The sequence below is a fragment of the Athene noctua genome, chromosome 19, assembly GCF_965140245.1.
Source record: "Athene noctua chromosome 19, bAthNoc1.hap1.1, whole genome shotgun sequence".
Taxonomy (NCBI): domain Eukaryota; kingdom Metazoa; phylum Chordata; class Aves; order Strigiformes; family Strigidae; genus Athene; species Athene noctua.
The window spans coordinates 3,250,092-3,266,275 of record NC_134055.1 but is presented as its reverse complement, the minus strand read 5'-3'; the positions used below and the strand labels follow the sequence as shown (position 1 = coordinate 3,266,275).

The following is a 16,184-nucleotide window of genomic DNA, read 5'->3' as shown; positions in this document are numbered from 1 at the left end:
CGCTGAGGCACAGCAGCTCCTCTCCCACCGTCGGGGAACCCAGCCCCAGCATCTCCCCTCCGACCCTGCCACGACGGGCAGTTGGAGCAGGGGGGTCCGCAGCCCCTTCCCTGCCTGCGGCCTCCCCGGAGCGCCGGGGCGGGGGGGTTCAGGGGAGCCCGAGGAGGAGCCGCGACCGCGGACGATCCGCCCCGTCGGGGCCGGGCGGCGGCGGGTGCGCGGCGGCACCAGCAGAGGGCGCCCTGCGCCCGGCGTTGCGCCTCGGCGGCCCGAGGGGGCGGGGGCGGCCCCCCCGCTCCCCCCAAGCCCCCCCCTCGCCCGCAGTTGGGTTCATAAATCTTCCCCGCCGCGGGAGAAGGGTAATTGGTGAGGAAAAGGGCTGTTTGCGTCCTCCTCGGCCGCGCCCCGCAACGCCCCGAGCGGCTCCGGGCGCGGGCGGGGGGAAGTCGCGGGGACCCCCCGCCCCGGGGCAGCCCCGTCCCCGACGGCAGAGCCCGGGTCACCCCCTCCCCCGTCGGGACCAGCGCCCCCCGATCCCCGCCGGTACCCGGGCTGCTCCCGCCCCGCCAGTACCGGTGCGCACCCGCGCAGCACCGCGGGACGGTACCGGCGTGCCCGGGGCCTGCCCGCCCCCTCTCGGGCAGCACCGGGGCGCCCCCCCCGCGGGGTCCCGCTGCTCCCCGAGGACGGGTCGGGCAGACCCGCACCCGCGCAGCGGTCCGGCACGGCCGGCAGATCCCCGTGCGCGCCCGCTAGCGCGGTCGCGGACACCTTCGCGCCCCACCCCACGCACCTGCGGGGTCCCTTGAAGGCAGAAATTCCCCCGACGGGACGAGCCGAGGGAGGTTCCCCTTCCCCGGGAGTCCCCGCGGAGCGCTCCGCCGGGGCGGGCGGCCGCGCACCCGCGGGCATTTGAATCTTTCCCCATCAAACCGCTGCGCACCTGCGGAGGAGCGGCGGCTCCGACAAGGCGGCGGGAATGAAACAGGCGGGAGCCGGCCGGACTTCTCCGAGTAGTTTTTTTTTATTGAAAGATGTGAGAATTCATCAAAACTGAACAGACAGATACCCGAGTAACCAGCACGTTGCAAATCATGTATCTTTTTATTTTAAAACAAATATAGAGCACAGTCCTGTGATATTTAAATTTATTATACTTTTTTTGTTGTTGTTGTTCCGGAGTGAAAAATAAAAACCTGAGGTTTATTCCTGCATTCTCTATACCCCGCACTGTAGCGATATTTTAGTTACATTTTGGATGCTTTTTTTTTTTTCCTTGCAAAAGTCCATTAGAGAATTGAACTCTTAGTTTCAGTAACTCCAAAACTTATTTTACTGGTGGCACATGATTGTCCTAGAGAACAGGCGGGATAAACAATATTTTAAAACACAGTTAAAGAAACCGATATCTCCTTCAATCACAAAGAGCTAAATAGTTTTCATTTACAATATATATGTTCATGTAAAATGAAAAAAAACAAAAAAAAACACCAAAAAAAAAAAAAACAAAAAAAACCTTAAATGCGATGAGTTAAACTCTAAATATTATGTACACACCAATGTACAACTCTGAATAAATTAATACCAATTTGCATATTCTGGGATCCTTATAGCTTATTTACACAAATTACCATTTATTTCATAAATATCTGCCCGGGTACCTGCGGGGCTCCCCCCATCGTACCCGCTCTGCGTGGCGGCGGCTGCCGAGGTGGTTCATTTTCCGTGTTTCATTTCTTATTTCCTTTTTTTTTTTTTTTTTTTAAATTCTTTTTTCCTCCCCCCCTCCCCTTGCACAGATGAGGTTTCGGCCCCACTCACCTCCCCGGGGCCGGGGCTGGGGCTGGGATCGGGGCCTCCCCATCCACTGGGTGCCTCCGCACCGGCTCGTTGGCCCCCCCAGAGCTGCCCAGTGCCCGGAGTGAGGGAGCGGAGGGGCTGGGGGGCTCCGTGGCCACTCTGGAGCAGGGGGGATCCTCTCCCAGCCCCACAGCCGGGGCGGGGCGGGTGGGTAGGTGAGCCCTGCGCTCCCAGCTCTGGCTCTGGGGTGGTGGGTCCTCTTGGCCGACGGGGCTCCATCCCTCTGCTCCAGCACCCTGCTCTCCATCCGCCCCCCCACCCCTCGCTCTGTAATAAATATTTATACTGTGCTGTACAAAATACCAGTGCTTCTCCGCCCCGCCGGGAGGGCTCGCTGCCCCCCCGGTCGGTCACTTGGGGGACTCCCTGCCGGGTGAGAGCTCCCGCTGGCTCTCCAGCCCGCTCACCAGTCTCTGGATGTTTTGCAGTTCATTGAGGGACTCCTTCAGGGAGCCCTTGGGGGAGGCGGCGGGGCGCTGGCTGCCCCCCTTGTGCAGGGGCACCTCGGGGAGGGGGCTGGACTCCCGGCTGCTGCCGGCCTTGGAGCCCTCGGAGCCGGGGTTGAGGCTGGCGGGCAGGCCGGTGGTCAGCAGGTTGGTGCTGGGTGGGATGGTGACCGGGAGCTGGTAGGGGCTGAAGCGCAGGCGGGGACGGCTGCTGCCCAGGAAAGGGTTGCGGGAGAGCGGCCCGGCAGCCGCCGCGCTGGTGGCCGGCATGGCCGAGGCGGCCGCCGCGGCCGCTGCCATGTAGGTGTAGGGGTAGGGGAAGAGTCCGCCGAAGGTAGGCATCGGGATTCCCTGCGGAGAGAGAGAGAAAGAGGGGTGAGAGCCATGCCAAGGCTCTGCTGCATCCCCCTTCCTGCCTGCCTGCCCCCCCCCCAAGACCGTTCCCCAGAGAAAGCCAAGGCAAAGCTGGGGTGCCCCAGTATTGGGCTAAAAACGCAGCGTGGGGATATCCCTGGGGGTTGGGCAGAGGGAGGGGGTGCAGCTGGGGAGCCCCCTCCACCCCGCACCGCCCCAGGCTGGTGCCACTGGGCACAAATCCCTCTCTGGGACCTGCCCGGGGGTACAGCGCTGCGGGGCTGTGCCCCGGCTCTGCCCTCGTGTGCTGCGTGTCCCCGTCTGTGCAGCATCACAGACCTTTAACCACATTAAAACACATTGTTAAGTAGAACCGATAAATTAGGGGAGTTCAAAGACATCTTTATGTGTTTCATCATAGGGGCTGGGAAAGGCAACACAAGCGCAGGCGTTGGTGGGAGATGTTTCAGGGCTGGCAGGGAGAGGGGGGGCTACTGGATGAGGACAGCCAGGTCAGGTGGGGCCACAGCTCCTGACTCTGCCCCTGCCTATGGGGGAACCATACCATCCACAAAAAAAATCAAGATTCCTCCTCTAAATCAGCCCCGAGGCCAACCTTCAAAACGTCCCCCACGTCCTGCCTGTGCCTCACCAGGCAGCACGCTGAGGGTCGAGGGGAGCATCAACCCCTTGTCCCCACGGGCTGCAGGGGGCATGGGGGAGGCTGGGGGCACCAACAGCTCCTGACCCCATGAGAGCTGCACTGGGGCCACCCTGTGTGTCCTGACAGTGGGGGTGACACCAGCTGGGCCTGCCCTGTGCCTCCAAAGCACTCTGATCATCCAGGGAAGGACACGGAGAGGAGGGCCCAGGGCCTGGCCGCACAGCGGGGATGGGGACGGGGACGCGGGGTGGGCGCGGGGCCTTACCTGAGAGGCCAGCATGTGCTGGGAGAGGTGAAAAGGGAAGGGGGTGGCCGTCCCCGCCGCACCCGGGGCAGACGAGAGGGCTCCATTCTCCAGGCTGCCCCCACCGGTCACCGAGGCCAGCAAGTGTCCCATGCCCATGGCGGAGAAGGCGCCGGGGGCCATGGCGAACTGTCCCGGGTGGATGAAGAGGGGCTGCCCAGCGCCCAGGGGGCTGAAGAACTGCTGCCCGTGGAGGCCGGAGAGCGCCAGGCTCTGCAGGTGCCCGGCGCTCAGGTGCGGGGGGCTGTCCGTGTGCACCATCAGCGGGGCGAAGGCCTCCTTGCCCAGCCCGCCGCCCTCCGCATCCTTCTTGCTCGGGTCCGGCTCTTTCCTCCGTCCTTCCACCTTGTCCTTCTCCAGGCCCCGTGTACCAAACAGGCCCTCGCCGGGAGCCTCCCGGGGGGACGCCCCATCCTTGGCCTTCTCCGGGCTGCGCCTCTCCTTGCTCCGCTCCTCCGGGCACCGGGGGCTGCCACGGGGCGTCGCGTCCTCCCCGCCGGGGCTGGCCGCTGCCACCGGCCGCTCCTCGGGCACCTTCTCCACCTCCGCGTCGCTGTCGGCCCCCGGCTTCTCCTCTGCAAGGGGGTGAAGGGGCAGAGGGTCAGAGCAGAAGCACCCAAGGGAAGCAAGGAGCAGGTCACTCGCGAGAGCCCTGGCGTCGGGGCGAGACTGCGGCGGGAAAGTCCCGATCGTTATTAATGGGAGAAATTCATTTCGGGGGCAGAAATGGGCCCTCGTGCCGCGGTCGCTCTGGGGAAAGGGGATTAACAACAGCAGCCCTGTTGCTCTGCCAAACAGGAAAAACATGTTTGATGGAGGACCAAAATCTATTACGGCATCGCTCTCGTTAGCTGCAAATTCAAAGCGGGCTGCGGAGCAGGGGGTGAAGAGAGGGCGGGTGGGTGGACAGCGCTGGAGGAAATGGTCCTGTATATATTTAATTACGTGGAGCTGATCAACGGCGCGCTGTGGATTTATTCCAAATGTGCAGGTTGAGGCAGGTTAAAAAAGGCAGTTTTAAGGCAAGAGGTATGATACAGACTTTCCTAAAAGAGGCTTTAATTTAAAAAAAAAAAACAAAAAAACAAACAAAAAACAAACCAAACACATCGAGCTCTCAGAGGAGGAAGGGGGACGAGAGGTGAGGGGATGGTGAGGGTGAGGGGAGCAGAGCCCCTGCCCGACCGGCTCCTGCTAAACGAAAAAAACATTTTGGTGCGGGTTAGGTGAAGCTCTGCAGGCTGGGGCAAATATTCGGGGAAGCCTTTGAAAGAGGAGAGGGGTGTAATAAACCCTCCCACCAGCTCAGGGGGGCCGGGGGGGGGGGGAGCTAGGGGTGTGCGTGCAGTTTTGATGAAGGTTTGCAGGGAATCGGGCTGGTGGAAAGTTTAAAGAGCAGATTGATAGTGCGGCAAGACAAAACCCAGCATCTAAAACTGCAATGTGGGAACTGCTAGTTTATTTTCATTTACTAGCTTGAAACCCTGCAGTTACAACATTTTTTCCCCTTTCAAAAGTATTAATTCTTTGGGGTTTGTTTTTGGGGGTTTTTTGGTTTGTTTTTTTTGGTGTGGTTTTTTTTGTTGTTTTTTTTTTTTTTTTTTTTTTCCAGGGGAGTGTGAGCTAGCCATGAAAGGCAGGGCACGCACCAGCGAGGAGCTGGGCAAACGCCGTCTAGCACAGGGGCTGCCTTGACATTTCTTCTTGTTTACACTAACATATAAACAGGGAAACGTTGCAACCCGTGAACGCCGTTCCCGTTTGCTCTATTCTTGTCCTTTCAGCCCTTGGGCTCCTTCGTGCCCATCCCCACCTTTTTTTTTCACCCGTGGTTTGCCTCTCCGCCCCCAAGAAACCGGCACCCACCGGCCTTGAGGGAGCAGAAACCCGACGTTTGGGGGGATTTAGGGGTCCGCGCCTCCTCCTTTACCTCTGCCGCTGCCCTTGAGGCGCAGGGGGCTGGGGAGGGCTCCCACGGGCGAGTGGAGGGCGTCGCGCACCGCCGAGGGCTCGCAGGAGGAAGCGTCCGACTCGCCACCGTCGCGGTCGGGCTTGCAGGGCTCCTCGTACATCCGCAGGGACGGCAGCGAGAGCTGCTTCCTACGGGGCGAGAGGCACGTCGGGCAGCGCCGGGGCCTCCGCGGGCGCGGAGCGGGGAGAAGGCGGGGGGGGGGGACATGAGAAGGGGGACTGCCCTTACCTCTTCTCCCGCCGGCCATTGCCCGTGTCCCGAAAGCCCTTGGCGAAGGGGTTGTTATCGATTTTCAGCTGGGTGATCTGCGGGGAGGAGGAGGAGGGGGGGGGAGATGAAGACAGGAGGCGGTGTGGAGCCCTGCCCGCCCGCCCCCCCCTTCCCCTTCCCCGCCGTCGGGGAGCCCGGGGTGCGCTGAGCAGGCTGCGAAACGCGCCGCGGCCCCGCTTTAACACACCGCATGCTTTATTAAAAATGATGCTGAGGTTTGGGCTTGAATTATTAATAGAGTCTTAATGATAGGAAGTTATTTTTCACGGCCCCCCGGAGGGAAGATGGCGACTGAGCCGCGCGGCGCTGGTTAAAAGCTATTCTTATCCCTCCCCGCCACCGGGCTTCTGGGGGCCGGCGACATTAGGGCGCTCAATAATGCATGGCTCTGAAATACGGCCCCGAGAGGGGCTCTGGAAAAAAGCCGAGCTGCCTGAGCCCGCTGCAACCCCCGCCCCGGGCCGCCCCGGCCGGCAGCACCCCCCCACCCGACGGGGCCCACCGGCTGCCCCGCGCAGCCTGCGGCGGGCGAGCAGACAAAGTGCTCTTTAATCGATTGTGACTCTTCGCCATAAACTTTACGAGGGAAACAAGCCCACCAGGACCCTCAGACAGAGCTGTCAATTAGCATCAGCAGCCAGGGGTGGAGGTGGGGGTCAGCTTTTGGGTTAAAACACATACACACACACACACACACAACCCTTGGAGGGGGCCGGCAGAGGCTCTCCGCTCCCCACCGAGCTCTCCTGGCTCTGCTGCTCACAGGGCAACACTTGCTAAATCACGAAAGCAACTAAAATTAGCTTATCTGGCTGTGAGTTTTTGGCTCCTCTCGAACCCAGGGCACCTTCTCCGTGAAGCTGCCCAGGCTGGGATGCTGCCCTCCGCAGCCTGGGCCTGCAGGAAAGACTCCCACGGCCCAGAAAAGGTTCAACAAAGTCCAGGGGGAAATTATTAATAGTAGTAATAGAAATACTAATAGTAGCATTAGGAATGGCATTAGTACCAGCAATAATAATAGAAGGAGGAGGAAGGGTGCCTCCTGCTCCGAGGGCTTGGTGTTTAACCTCCTGTTGCTGCTTTTTGGCTGCTCTCCCCAAAAACGTCCTCCCGTGCCCGCACATACACAAATACCCCGATAAGGGATGGGACAGGGGTGAGAGCAGGGAGAGGGCAGGGGCTGCCCGGCCCTACCTTATCGTTTTGGTAGGCGGTGACGGCGATGAAGTCGGTCTCGGGGAACACATACGTGCGGAAGGTGCTGTAGGGCAGCTTGAGGATGTCGTTGGCCCGGACTATGTGGAACCTGGGCTGGTACTTGTGCATGGAGTTCAGGATGGTCTGGGTGGGCGAGAGAGCACAGGCCGCGGCTGCCGTCAGCCTCGCGGGTCACGTTAGACACGCGTCTAGCTACCTCCCTCAAAAAATCCCTTTTCTCCCGAAAACAACAACAACAACAACAATAAAAAAGCAAAAATAAGAATACAAATTCACGGTGAGGAGGGAATGCCGGCGGATGCCAAAGAGGGAGATTTTTTTTTGTTTTGTTTTTTTTTTTTTTTTGGATTCTGCCATTGCACGATCTGGCCCCGAATAAGGAGGTCAGGGGAAGGCAGGCACAGCAGCATCTTTGCGGGTGTTAAGCACGGCAATAAAGCAGGGAAAGGGATCTCCCCGTTTTATTACAACCCTGCAAACGCAAGGAGAGTTTTCGACACGTTTCTCACCGCTTTTCATATTTCCGTCCTTTAAAAAAAAAAACAAACCACGAACCCAACAACAAAAAACTCTACCTCACCACCACAGAAAAAAAAAAAAAAAAAAAAAAGTTAAAAAGCCTCTCGATTTGTGTCGGTGGCGGCAGAAACCTGTGCCACCCCCAGCCAGAGCCTGCGACGTGAAAAGAGCGTTTCACCATGAGCCATGTTAAATTTATGTCTCGGAGCAACGCTGCAGAAGAAACAGACATTTTTTTTTTTTTTTTCCCAACCAGGTGTCTGCAAGCCTCGCCAAAACCATTCTCTACCTTCTCGGTTTTGTTTTTGATTTTTTTTTTTTTTAATAAAACCTGAATTCACCGCAATTTGTCTGAGAATTTTGGGAAGCGGCTGAACCCCCCGAGCCGCACCCCGGGGGCCGCTCCGACCCCCTGCCCCTCGCTGCCCACACCGGCAACATTTTCCTGCCCGAGAGAGATTAAATAGTTCCCCAACCTGCTGTGGTCGGGTTGAAATGCAGTCTTCACCGCTCGGAATTGGTAGGGGAACAGAGACAGCTTGAGTAATTATTGTCAAATAACATCGGCCAAATGGCTAAATAATTATCACTTCATTTCGTTTTAGAAGGCAATAAAAAAAAAATCCCCCCCTTTTTTTAACCCCAGCAATAATCACCTGCTGATGAACTGTCGGATCGCTATTATATTGATATAATCTAGACAGGGTTTATCATGAAAATGGTGCAAAAAGTCTCATTCAGGCGTGCAAATCTGCATTCCTTTAAAAAAAAAAAAATAATCATCCCTCTCTGACCAGATGGGCACTGGCTAAACCCTCATCTCCCAGATTTAACACAGTCCGGATTTTGGACAACGACAGAGAGCAGAAATCTTTAATTGAAGGAGGCGAACCGTTAAAAACGCTGAATCAAACTAGTTTTTCCCCAGTATCAAAAAAACGCTATTTTTCAGACTCCCTCTCTATCGATTTACCTTGCTGTCTATAAATAACCTCGCAATGTATTATTTAAACAAAGACGCTGTTTCCTGCCTTAAGAGAAAAAAAAAAAATAAAAATAAAAAGAGAGAGAAAAGTTACCCGGGGAGCTGCGGAGCTGCTCTCCCCACCTGAGCGCCGTGTCCCGCAGCCGCGGAGCGGGGCTCGGGTCCCGCCGGCCTCGGGGCCCCGCTAATTACCGTATCACCGACTCCGGACGATGAACTTCTCCTTTATCGCCTTAAATGCTTGTCCAGAGGCCAGAGATAGCCTCGGAGCTGTGATTTTTCTCCCCCTCCCGCCCCCGCCGTGCATTCGCGCAGGATCACGCTCCCCTCGAGTTTTGACCCCGCTTTCTGCGGAGCTCCGCAAATTGCCAACAAGCTTCGGTTTCTTTCCTTTCTCTCTCTCTCTCTCTCTTTTTTTTTTTTTTCCCCCCTTTGTTTCTTTGGGTTGTTAGTTTTCTGACTTTATTTTTTGTTTTGTTTTACCTCCTTTAGCCGATGCAGATATGATCAATAGGGAAATAAACAGGAGCTCTCACAAGCAACCGGTGCGGAGCTGCGGCTGCCAACGGCTCCGGTCCCGCTCCCGGCCGCGGAAACCCCGCGCAGGTGCCGCCGCCTCCAGCACCGCCCCAGCGGCCCGGCCCGGCTCGGCTCGGCCGGCACTGCCAGCCCGGGCTGCACCCGCCCGGCCCCGCCGCCCCGTCGGGGCTGTCCTCGCTGCATCCCCCGACACGGCCCCGCACATCCACCCCCCCAAAGCCCGCTCCCCCGCAGAGCCCCGAGGGCCGGGGACAGGCCGCGGAGGCCGGGAGGGCCGGGGAGGCGGGGGCCAGGGACACCCCGAGGCCGGCCGCAGCCCGACCCTCCCTTTCCCCCCGGGGGAGCCGTGCCCAGGGCAGCGGGGAGTTGCCCCTCGGGGCCGGGGAGGGGCCGGGGGGGGGGGAGCTGCGGAATAGTCGGGTCACCGCAGGACCCGGCGAGGCCCCGCCGACCAGCCCGGCCCCGGGCATGATGCTGGCGGGTGGAGAAGCCCTTAAAACCCATCAACTGCCCCCGGGAAGAGCAGGGCCGGGCACCGGGCAAACCCCACGCCTGCCCGGGGGGGGTCCCTGCTCGGGGGGTGTGGGGTGGGGGCTCTGCTCTGCCCCCGCAGCCGCACTTACAAAGCCGTGCTTGTCCGAGATGTTGTTGGTGAGCTTGAGCTTGTGAAAGGCAACAGGTTTGGCCATCCACTGCTCCCCCGTGGCCGGGCTGTCGGGGTGGATGTACATGCGCTTGGGCATCTCCGGGTCGGCCTTCCCGGCGACCATCCAGCGGGAATTGTGGAACTTGTACCGGCAATCGTCGGCCGCCACTATATCCATCAGCAAAATGTACTTGGCCTTCTTGTCCAGGCCGCTCACCCGCACCTTGAACGGGGGGAACATCCTCCTGCGGAGAGACCCCGAGCGCTTCAGGGCTGCGCCCGCCCGCCCGCCGCCGACCCCCCGACGGCCGCGGCCCCGCCGAGCCGCCCCGCACCTCCCGCCGCTCCGGAACCACCATCTTTTAGTTTAACCTCAGGGAGGATTTCCAGCCTTTCTCACGTCCCGCTGCTTCTCATCCCGCTCTACGGCACCCGCCGTGGCAGAAAGCAGAGGGGAAAAAAAATAACAAACAAAAAAAAACCCCCCCCAACCAAACCCTCAAAAATCCCATTCCGGGAAAACGCATCCCGGATTTCACCCCATTTCCCTGCCCTCCGACGAGCCGCTCGCCCAGCGCCCGGGCAGCCCTGCCGCTGCCCTCCCCCGGGGCCGGGGCTACGGGCAGGGCCGGGGCCGACCCCCGCCGCGGGGGGAAAGTTTGGCAGGAGGGAGGGAAGCGGCGAGAAGCGGCGTAAACAAAATGCAGCGGGGAGATTACGGGCGCTCAATTAGCGCGCACAAATTTAATTCGGGCTCGGAAAAGGAATAATTGGGGGGGTGTGGGGGAAGCTCGGAGGCGGGCGAGGGGGGGTGGGGGGGGTAAACGCAGCCGAAAAAACCCTCCAGGGATCGAAACTCCCCGCGTTAATTCATCGGGGCGGATTTGGCGAGCAGGGGGGAAAGCGGGATGAAACGGAGGGGCGAGGGCGCTGCGCGGCCGCGCAGGTGCGGGCTCCGCGGGGCTGCGCGGGGCCGGCTCTTACCTCCCGGACTTGGTGATCACCATCTCGGTTCCCAGCTTGTGAAACTGGTCCCAAAGCTCTTTGGCTTCCAGCGTTACTTTGGGGTCATCTTCGACCTCCTCCTCGGGTTCCAGGCTCTTGAGGGAGCGCAGATGGGCGGCTTGGTGATGGTGTCCCAGGGCCGAGACGTGCAGCCCGGCCTCGGCCGCCCCGGCCAGCCCGGGGTCCGGCATGGGCTTTGCCAGCGCCGCCGGAGGCAGAGCCAGAGCGGGGAAAAAGGATGGCTGGGCGGCTGCGAGGAAAGCGGACATGGGGAAGTCGGCCGGCCGGGGTGCGTGGAAGGGGTGGTAAGCCATGGCAGTCCCTGGGAAGGCTGGATCTCTCATCGGTGCATCCACAAATCCAGGAGAAAAAGAGGGATTCCCTTTACAAAAATATATGTGTGTGGTTTGGTTGTTTTTGTTGTTGGTTTTTTTTTTTTTTTTTTCCCCCCTCTGCTGCCCAGCGAACTCGCTCGAGTCTCTGGAAGAGGAAGGAAAATCAACAACACACACACGGAAAAAAAAAGCACACACACACACACCAAAAAAAAAAAAAAAAAGCCGAAAAACAGCGGAACTAGATCTGGGAAGAAGAAAAAAAAAAAAAAAAAAAAAAAAAGAAGAAGAAGGGAAAAAAAAAAAAAAAAAGAGAGGCAGTTCCCGGCTCCTGGGACTCCCGGTCTGCGGAGGGGAGACAGTAGGTCCTTATTTTTTGTTGTTGTTGTTGCAGCGAGGGAGAGCGAGCGAGGGAGAAACCCTCCCGGTAAAGTCCTTCCCAACACTAAAATAGAAACAAAAGCCGGCGCGGGGCTGCGCGGAGCGGCGCGGGGCGCGGCGGGGCAGGGGCGGCCGCGCTGGCCCTCACACCCCCGCGGGCCCTGGCTGCGCCCCGGCGGGGCCGGCCCGGCTGCGCGCTCCGCGGACGGCGCTGGGGCGAGGGTTGCTCATGGCTAAAGGAGCCGGAGTGGAAACGGTTAGATCTTGTCCTGATCTCTGTAAAACTGTGACTATCTCACATGTCCTTCCTGCTCTGATCCGCCCGCTAATGAGCCAAGCCCCCTTGATTGCTGATTTTACGCGTTTCAGACCAATTGTGGATCTGCATAGGCGTGGTTTTGACAGCTCCGGCCAAGCTCCGGGGCGCGGGGAGGGGGGGCGCGGAGGGAGGGAGGAAGGGAAGAAGGGAAAAAAAAAAAAAAAAAAAAGAGGAAAAAAAAATAAAGAAGAAGGTGTCGGAAGCATCGGCAGTAAGAAAACATGTCAACAGAATAAAATATTAACCAATGACAGAGAAAAGTGCTCGAAATCCCACCCCCGGCTCCTTTCCGCATACCGGGTCAGCCCTGGCTGCGCCGCGGCCGGGGAGCGGCCGCCGCCGGTGCGGGGACAGCGCGGAGCCACCTCGGCGGAGCGGGGAGCGGCGCCGGGTCCGCCCGGCCCGGAGCCCCGGGGGGTGGAGGGGAGGGGGGGCGGCGGCAAAGGGCCCCCGCCGGTCTCTGCAGGGGCGGCGGGGCCGGGGGGGGAGCGGCCGGGGGAGCTCGGCGGCTGCCGTCTTACGACAGATCCTGGAGAGCGGATCGAGGTGGGGCGCGCCCCGCCCGCCGCTCCGCGCCCCGCCGCGGTAGCGCCGCGCAGCGCCGACGGGGCGGCCCGGCGGAGAGCTGCGGGCGGCGAGGCCCCAAGTGGCGACCTCCAGCGCGGGTGAGTCGCCCACCCCACCCCATCCCCCCCCACCCTCCGCCCTGCCGGCAGCCGCCCCGACCTGGGGGTGGGGTGGGGGGGTCCCGCCAGCACCCCCGCGCCCACGGCGGAGGCGCACACCGCGCCGTCGGGGCGCGAAAGGTGCGCGGCCGGGGGCCGGCGCGGCTGTGGCCGGTCGGAGGGGCTGTTTACCCGAGCGGGGGGAGGCAGATAAGGAGGAGGGGGACACACACACACACTCACACACACACACGCCACGCCGGGGCTGTTTGCAGAGGGATTAGGGTCGGTCCCGCCGCGCCGGGGCCCGGGGGGGCGGCGGGCGCGGTGGGTGTCCCCGCGGAGAGGTCGGTTTGGAGATCTGCGCTGATTAACTGAGGGCCGCGGTGGCTGAAGAGGGCCCTGGCGCCAGGCGGCTGAGCCCTCACAATAAAGACCCGTCTCTTGTCACTTCATATTTACCCCCAAATCTTCAAAAAGCGCCCTGCCATCCTCCCGAGGCTCCTGCCCCCGCCGCCTGCGCTGCGGCCAGGCGGGACGGGACGCGGGGGGCCGGCCCCCTCTTCTGCTCTGGTCCGCTCCTTCTCGGCCCTCCCGTTCCGCGGATGCGGAGCGAGGCGCGGCCGCAGCAGCTCGGAGCCCTCGGGGCCGCGTATCGCGGTTCCCCGCGCCGGGTGGGACACGGGGACCCCAGGGGGCTTCTTCCCCACCCCGACCTCTTCATCCCCCCCCCTCCACCCCGTTCATGCCGCCCGTGGCCACCCCGGCCCGCTGCCCCCAGACCAAGCCCCGGGCTCTTCTCGGAGCTGGTCCCAGCCTGCCCGTGTCCCGCGGCAGGTTCACCTCTGCCTGCGCCGCCCGGCCCCGCCACCGCGCCCGATGGGGCGGGCGCAGCGCGGCCCCCCCGGGGCTGCCCCGTGCGGCGGGGTCAGGGGGGTCCCGCTGACCATTGAACGGGGAGCGGGGACTGAAATTTAGACCCGATATGGACTTTGCTTCCTCGCCTCCGCGGAAAACTGCTGACGGCAGCTTTGGCAAAAATGGGGCTTGCTTGTATTTTATTTATTTATTTTTTTTTAAATTCCCCCTCACAAAGCAAAACCGGAGCCTTTCATTACCCCGGGTCGGCTTTCCCGCAGACACCTCGCCCCCCGTTCTGCGGGGAGCCGCGGGGCCCGGCCCGTCGGGGCCCGGAGGCTAGCGGGTCCCTTCGAGGAAAGGTCGCATTTCCTCCGGGCCAGGGCCCGGGACCCCCGGCCGCGCCCCCCCCGCACCGCTATAACGTCGCAAACGCCCTCGTCTGCGGAATAAAACGATCCAGAGCAGCCTCGTCTCCCCGACCCTCTGTAGCGGCGCCCGCCGAGGGGACTAACGGGGCTGGGGGGTGTTAACGGGGAGTCGGGCACCCGCTGCCCGGGGCAGGCCCGGCCGCGGCCCCCGACCCGACCCCAGAGCCTGCGCCCATGGACGGGGCGGGCCGCTGCTGGCGGCCCAAACCCGGCGTCGACCCGTTCTCCCCGTTAGCGACGGGGCACTGGGCAGGGAGAGGTGAACTCGCCGCCCCAGTGCGGGGTTTTTCCTCCCGCCCCGAGGGTCGGGGATGAGAGGCGTCCCCGCACCGTCCCCTTCCCAGGGAGGGTTTCGCCGCCTGCCCCAGGGCGCTGCAAGCGCTCGGGGCCACCGTGCCCGGCTCCCGGGAGCCACCCTGGCCGCCTGCGGGCCCGGCGCTGCACTGGCGAGCGGTCCCCGGGCTGGGACGACGGCGGTCGGGCCGCCCGGGGGATCCGTCCAGGGCCCGGCCGGGGGAACCGGCCCGTCGCGGCTGCCCCCGCGCCCCACCCGCACCGCGGCGCGGCCCCTCTCGCTCTTCCCCTTTCATCTCTGCCCATCTCCACTCATCATCCCTTTTCTATTTTTAGCCAGTAGACTTAGGCCTTGGCGCCAGGCCGTTTAAGACCTGTCAAAGTCCTTCATATTTCCCTCATGTCACATGGACCTTTCGCTCCCTTCCCCGCGCCATGCGAGGGCCGTAATTTGGATCTGTGAGCTGGTGAGCAAATGCAATTTGCTCTTCTCCATCGCTGTGTTGTCTCCGTGACCCCAGCCAGCAGGACGGCTGGTGTCCTGTCCGGGGCACTTACACAAATTGCGGGTGATTGATGAAAAATAACAATTCTCACCAGCAGCCGGGCCTCCGCCTTCCCCTCCTCCCGGCTCCACCGGCCTGCGGCGGCCCCTCGCCCCGGGGAGCGCTTCCCCCCGACGGGGCTGCGCGGGGAGCACCGGCCGCGGGCGCTCCGGCTCCAGGCAAAAGGGATTTTCCTTGTGCCGAGGGCGAACCGTCGAGGCCCCCCTTCCCGACCTGACTGCCAGGGGACTCCCCCGGGCGCTTGGGGAGGGCGGGAGTGGCCGCTCGCCCCTTCCCGAGCCGGGGGATCCAAGCGGGGCTGGGAAGGAGCCGGGACGGTGCCGCCGGGCTGGGCTCCTCGCCGCTCTCCCGGGAGCAGCTGGACAGACAGACCTGGGGATGTCAGACACCTCCGGGCGCGCAATCCGGAGAGAACCCTCCGCCCCCCCCCCGCCCCACAGGAGCCCTTCGCCCCGCAGGAGAAGCCCGACGGGTGTCGGGCCCCCTCGGGACACGGCGGCCCCCTCCAGCACTGGGGTCGTGTCGTCCCCCGTCCCCCCCCCCCCGCTCCCCGCCCGGCCCAGTCACCCCGACGCAGCTGGGCCGTGGGGCGGGCGGGGAGGGGGCGAGGGGCAGCCCCGACAGCTTCCCCGGCCCCGCTTCTCCCCCTCCACCTGGAGAGGAAAATAAACCCACGTGTAACGAAACTGCCCTCGTTTGCTCTCACCCACCCGCGGCCGCGACACCTCTCCTCCCTTCCCCGGGGCGCCGCATCTCCCCTCACACCCCTCGGGAGGGAGGGGAGGGGGGCAGGGAATCCCCCTACCCCCGGGACATCCCGGGAAAACGCCGCTCCCCCCGTTCCCCGGGCTCCGGTGCGCCTTGGGGGGGGCCGGGGAGGGGCCGCGCTGCTCGGGATGTGCGGGGCACCGGGGCCCCCCCGATGCACCTTTTATCAACAGCGATCGAGAGAGATGCTCGACCCGACACCAGCCCCGGCGCTGCCGTCCTCCCTCCTCCCGCTGCGCGGCCGCGGAGCTGCGCGCCCCGTCCGTGCGCGGCCCGGTGAAGGGAAACCCGAGGAGCTCCGCCAGCGCGGCAGCCCCCGGGCCGCCCCCCCCCCCCGCCCTCCCGGACTCCCCCTGCCCTCAGACTGTTTAGATTTCTCCCCAGCTTTAAAGAAAATATTTCCAGTAATCCAGATTTCTGGAAAATAACAACAGGCGGGGAGACGCAGACACAAACGCCGCTGAAGTTTATCCAGAGTTTGAACAATTTATAAACACATTTTCCAGCCTGTTTGTCAGGGCGGGCGGAGAGTGACCCCAGCCCGGCCGGGCGGCCCCTACGCACCCCGCGCTGAGGCGGGGGGGGCGCATCCTCCGCGCCCCGCCCGCACCCCGCCCTCGTTACCTCCGCGCCGCTTTGATCCGGGAGCCCGCTCAGCCCCGCCGCTTGATTGATTTTTAATTTTTTTTTTTTTAAATGACGGAGCGCCCTCCCTGCGCGGGGACGGAATGACACCCCCCCCACCCCCCCCACCCCCCTCCGCACGGCCCGGACCCCCACCCGC

At 62.3% G+C, this 16,184-nt stretch overlaps 1 protein-coding gene across 2 annotated transcripts; it reads right to left on the bottom strand.

Annotated features, from left to right (window-relative positions):
• Positions 1-1,012: 1,012 nt before the first annotated feature.
• Positions 1,013-11,222, bottom strand: TBX2 (T-box transcription factor 2). Of its 2 annotated transcripts, none has more exons than XM_074922540.1 (7): positions 10,763-11,222; positions 9,756-10,023; positions 7,065-7,211; positions 5,829-5,905; positions 5,559-5,728; positions 3,590-4,203; positions 1,013-2,657 (listed from the first exon to the last, which is right to left on the bottom strand). In XM_074922540.1, the coding sequence occupies exons 1-7, from the start codon at positions 11,125-11,127 to the stop codon at positions 2,211-2,213; spliced, it is 2,088 nt and encodes a 695-aa protein (XP_074778641.1). In that variant the 5' UTR covers positions 11,128-11,222; the 3' UTR covers positions 1,013-2,210. The 2 variants fall into 2 exon arrangements, with proteins under 2 accessions (XP_074778641.1, XP_074778643.1); XM_074922542.1 differs by lacking the exon at positions 10,763-11,222 and adding an exon at positions 10,151-10,461.
• Positions 11,223-16,184: the final 4,962 nt, after the last annotated feature.

What these genes read in the sequence shown, in the direction of transcription:
- TBX2 (XM_074922540.1), bottom strand. Translation starts at nt 11,127, where the DNA reads ATGAGAGATCCAGCCTTCCCAGGGACTGCCATGGCTTACCACCCCTTC. An exon ending in GTGATCACCAAGTCCGGGAG is followed by an intron (nt 10,024 to 10,762) that starts GTAAGAGCCGGC and finishes GTCTCTCCGCAG; the next exon opens with GAGGATGTTCCCCCCGTTCA. An exon ending in AGCACATGCTGGCCTCTCAG is followed by an intron (nt 2,658 to 3,589) that starts GTAAGGCCCCGC and finishes CTCTCTCCGCAG; the next exon opens with GGAATCCCGATGCCTACCTT.